Here is a 5,262-nt window from a genome sequence, read left to right as displayed (position 1 = left end):
TCTGTATCATGAGCATAAAGATTATCACCAACAGTCCACTGGGCAACAATTTATTTTGTCACAATAGATTCCATTATCTCTACAGTACTTCATTCCATTTCGCAGAAAAAAAAAGGTTTCATACATCTTCATCATGATGGATATTTTCTTACAGGCAATGGAAAAAAATGTTCTACCATCTACTAGATAGGCTCACCGCGGAGACCTTTTAGTACTCCCCTTCCTCCCCCACGGCGGAATATCGCTAGCGATATTTGGTCCCGGCCATGGACAGGTGGTCTAAGACTGCTGTACATACTGTATGTTCATCTGTATATTCACATTTTTTAGTTCTCATTAATCTGATTAACCTTTCTGATGCTTACAGTACATACTACACAGCAATCTACAGCTATTACCACCACTCATATCAGTTACTGTTCCCAGTGGTGCCAACAATCCAATGTCTCTGTCTCTTAGGCCTCCCTAACACAGGTGCTTTTTAACAAGATTAGCGCGGCACTTTCGGCACCGCGCTAATCACTGTATAATGCTCCTATTGTTTTCAATGGGACCCCTCAGACTGCTGCTCTACCGCAGCGCTTTTAAAGCAGTGACTGTTCTATTTTTGGGCATTTAGCGCTCCTCACCAATGATGAGGAGAGCTAGAAGCCGGCGTCAGCCGCAGCGAATGTGAAGCACGGCAAGCTGCCGTGATGTAAATCGCAGCGCTTACCGCAATGCCTGTGTGAGGGAGGCCTTAAGCCTCATGTCCACGGGTGGATTTTTGCTGCAGAATCCAAAGCGGGTGTCTGCCTCCGGATTCCACAGCAATAACCCTCCATAGCATGGTATGGAAAAACAATTCCTCATGTACACAAGTGGAAACCAATTGTGGTTTCTGCTTGTGGATGAAAAATCGCAGCATGCTCCATTTCTCTGCGGTTCGCGCATGGACAGCTTCCATTTAAGTCAATGGAAACCGTCCTACCCACAGCCTGTTTGCAGTTGACACTGCCGACAGGCTGCGGATTCCACAGGACGTGCAGCACACATTCGCAGTACAAAAGAAAGAAGACACGGACGGGTACGCAGGGTTGCCGGCCATGGGCATAGGCAGAGTCCATGTTGGATTCCCCATGCGGAATATGCGTGTGCCGTGGACATGAGGCCATTCACAAACAATAGCGCCAATTCAAAGGAAGCCAATTCTTCTTTTCAAAAACATTTTTTTGAGGGAGTGGGTGACATGGTTTGGAAGAAACTGAGTACCACAATTGACGGACACAAGCCAATGCAGCTGATGCTCCTGGTGGGTTTTGAATCTGAGACCCTAGTGTTTCCTATAACTACTGCTTAAGCCAGCTGTGTGAAATATTCAAGAGAATTGTTACAAAGAAGCATGTTAGTAAATATAAGCTGTACATCTTGCTTTCTTATGTCTTTGGTTCACTTTAGTGTCTGACACTTGATAGAAATATGGATCTACAGTAATAAATGTACACTGCACACCGTGAACACTTGTGGTAAAGTGCTGTCAGCCTGTAGCAGATATAACATGGGGACTTCAGGCTATGCTGTGCTAGTTGCCCCTCTGGATGAGATATCTGTTAAGGTCCTTTTAAATGAGCTGATTATTGTTTGAACATGCGAACGACGAGTGACATTATTGCTAGCTCGTTTGCTATAGTGCAGCCTGTTTAGACAGGCTGATACATCATTGGCTCATTCAAAAGGAAATAGTTCTGAATTTTTTAGTCTTTCATATTCGCTATATAAGTGAATGAGAGTGACTGAACGAGCGTGGATTAAACCGAGCAATAAGTGAACGGGTCAACAATGATTTTTATGCCTACATAAAATGAAGGATGAGCGAAAAGTGAACAATTATTACTCAGTTGTTGGCTCGCGTTTAGACTGAGCGGTGTTGTTCACTTTCACTCGCTTGAATGATGTTTCAGTGATATTGATCCATCTAAACGTACCTTAACACTTGCAGCCATGGGTCTAGTTGGGTAACTGCATGGGCAATTAGGCAATAAGGACCATGCAGTATTCTCCAAATAAATATCAGGGATCTGCTGTAATTAAAATCAACGTGAGCCCCATGCAGACTGCACTGTGCAGGAATGAGGAGCTTTTCAGTAGTTATTACTCTGTGCCCATGAAGGTACCCCCTGTAGTGATCAGTAAACTGCAGCTGCCGAGCCATTTCCTCCACTGTCTTCATATGCAGAGCCGGCAGCCTAATGTTCTTCTATTACAGGTAGCAGGTGGGTGTCCGCTCATTCATTCCACCATTTCCATTGCCAAAACTACTTGCAAAACATCAGAGGTTTCTACATCTCCCAGTAATGACAGGCGTGGTCTGCATGTAGTGTTCTCATGTTAAGTGACTTCTCCATTCATCTCTATGCACGTCGTGCCCTATGCATCCAATAATAATGCATACAAAAGGCTGCAATTTCCCTGTATGGGAACCCTGCCCTTCCCCAATCCACAGGATTACACAGTATTTATTTATGAAAAAAGTACATTAAAAGTTCTGCTTGCACATGTGAATATCCCCAATAACACATTATCGTGTGATAATCATAAGTGTTATTTCCTTCATAATTAGGATACAAGGAATACAGCACACTGCGATCAGGGTTAGTTCATACATTCAGTAAGGTTACCCAAAAGCTGGAAATAATCAGCAATAAATCACAGCAAGCCAAAACGATTTTCTTTGGCTAGGAAGGTAAAATAAAACAAAATGTGGTTTAAATGATTAAATAAATTAATTCTTAATACAAGATAAACAGATTAGATAGATAGATAGATAGATAGATAGATAGATAGATAGATAGATAGATAGATAGATTGATAGATATGAGATAGATAGGTACAGAGATAGATAGATATTGTATAGATAGATAGATATGAGATAGATAGGTACAGAGATAGATAGATAGATATTGTATAGATAGATAGATATGATATAGATAGGTACAGAGATAGATAGATAGATAGATAGATAGATAGATAGATAGATAGATAGATAGATAGATAGATAGATATGAGATATGGAATGGTTAGAGAAGTAAAAAGGAACAAAATGTGGTTTAAATGAATATATAAATTAATGCATAATATAAAGCTAGATAGATAGATTTCTCTGTCTAATCAGATATTCATCTATAGGTCCATCCAATAATATTCTATACATGTATATAGAATAATTGTTATTATGAACGTTGCTGACATATTGTACTATAAATTGTGAATTATGCTGGAGTTAAATATCTCAATATAAGTGTGTTTTGGGGTTAAATAAATCGAAAATCAATCCATTCATTCACTGTATAATCAAATACAACGACTAATGAAACTATTTCTTTCTTTGGTTCACACAGCCATAGTCATAGTTTGCAATCTATACAGTATAGATCCGCTGAATGTGAATTCGCTGCTGCTATGTGTAGGTTCAGTTCCTGAATACAAGAAAAAGAGTAAACAGACTGGACAAGCAATGATCCACAATCCTGCGCTTAACAACCCATTGCATGAGTTGTAAATAATGAAAGCTGCAATAGTCTATTGATGTGCACAGCAAGTGTTAATTCTCAAACTTGGGATCTACACTGTACAGATGTAACCCCCTCCCCAACCCCCCTCTTTTTCCAGGTGCAAGACCCTCTCAGAAAGACTTATCTGGCAGATTATCTCCAATTCAAGTGCAGATGACTACCTGACAGGGCTCAGGGACTTCAGGGAAGATCCCATGCATTGAGAGACATTGCTTATAAAGAGGAGGGGGAGAGAAAGGACTTGGATCAGTCAGCCTCTGGCCACTTCGAGGACAGCACTGGAGAAGGGGTCTTTGATAGCACAGCAGATTTGCCAAGGATAACATATGCCAATGAGTCTCTGCCCAGAGACCGAGGAGGCACAGCAACAGTTCTTTTCCAGAATGCAGGAAGAGGATGAGATTGATATCTTGGGAGATGATGACAGCTGTGACTTTCTTCAAAGTAGATCTTCAGACTCAGATGCTGGGGAGATGTCACCCACAAAGCCCTGCTGCTTGGAGTCAGAGAGCGACTCATCTGGAGAGAGTGAGACGAAAGAGACTACAAGAAACATTGGGGGCAAATCTAAAAGGACCCTGGTGAAGCCACCATACTCTTATATAGCCCTGATCACCATGGCTATCCTGCAGAGCCCCCACAAAAAACTGACTCTCAGTGGAATCTGTGACTTCATCAGCAACAAGTTTCCCTACTATAAAGATAAATTCCCAGCCTGGCAGAACTCCATCAGACACAACTTGTCTCTCAATGACTGCTTCATCAAGATCCCCAGGGAACCAGGTAACCCGGGCAAGGGCAATTACTGGACGCTGGACCCTGCCTCAGAAGATATGTTTGACAACGGGAGCTTTCTTAGAAGGAGAAAAAGGTTTAAAAGACATCACAACGACTTCTTAAAAGACAGTTTGATGGTATACCCACCTCTACATTACTACAGGTCCTACAGACCGCTGCAGCCACAAACCTTTGTACAACCAAATGCCCTGGCACCGGTGCCCATCATCTCTGCGCATCATCAGATCCCTTACCAGGATATAATGAGGGGAAAACTTTCCAGCAATATCCAAGGACTAAACACAGAACTAAAGCCTCGGATTCTAGGTTGTCAACAAGGTAGCCCTCCAAACAAGAGCTCCTTTACTATAGAAAATATCATGAAAAAATCTGAACCCGATGTGTCTGTGCCAAATTTTCCCCATCCTTGGAACTACAACCAGTTCATACAACGACCAGCCACTGTGCTCCCGGCAGTCCTAAGTATAAACGCAGGGCCAGTGGTGGCCTCCTATGGCGCCCGACAATACTGCCACATGCGCTTTCCTGGTGGATTCTAGGAGTTCCATGACCTGAACTATTTCTGAGCAATTCATTACTGGACTCAAGGATTTGACTCTCTTCACTCAGTATGGACAGTGAAAACTTGACATGACTTTGCAGATATGTATCTTTTACAGCACAGACTACTATAAAAGTGAATACTTGTGATGTTTTGTGGCTCTGAGTGGACCTGGCATCATTTGGATGTGTGTTTATTTGTGTAGTTTTGCTTTACTAATTATTCTTCGTTTGTAATGTGTACATATTTAAGATATTCTGTTATTTATTCTCATTGATATTTGTGGTATTTCCATATGGAATAAAAAAGACAAGTGCAACCTAGTTCGTATGTTTATGTCATCTACCATACATGGCTAATAATCTGAACTAG

The 5,262-nt window shown here is 41.6% G+C and overlaps 1 protein-coding gene across 1 annotated transcript; it reads left to right on the top strand.

The window, feature by feature from the left end:
* The first annotated feature begins 3,883 nt into the window (after window positions 1–3,883).
* LOC136627056 (forkhead box protein D5-A-like) lies at window positions 3,884–4,888 on the top strand. The gene has a single exon (XM_066602005.1). The coding sequence runs from the start codon at window positions 3,884–3,886 to the stop codon at window positions 4,886–4,888; it is 1,005 nt and encodes a 334-aa protein (XP_066458102.1).
* Window positions 4,889–5,262: the final 374 nt, after the last annotated feature.

This window comes from Eleutherodactylus coqui, chromosome 5 (assembly GCF_035609145.1).
Source record: "Eleutherodactylus coqui strain aEleCoq1 chromosome 5, aEleCoq1.hap1, whole genome shotgun sequence".
Lineage (NCBI taxonomy): Eukaryota > Metazoa > Chordata > Amphibia > Anura > Eleutherodactylidae > Eleutherodactylus > Eleutherodactylus coqui.
Note: the sequence above shows the minus strand (reverse complement) of the source record. Positions and strands in the feature narration are given on the sequence as shown.

Excerpts from the sequence above, each read along its gene's own strand:
- LOC136627056 (XM_066602005.1), top strand. The coding sequence starts at position 3,884 with ATGAGTCTCTGCCCAGAGACCGAGGAGGCACAGCAACAGTTCTTTTCC.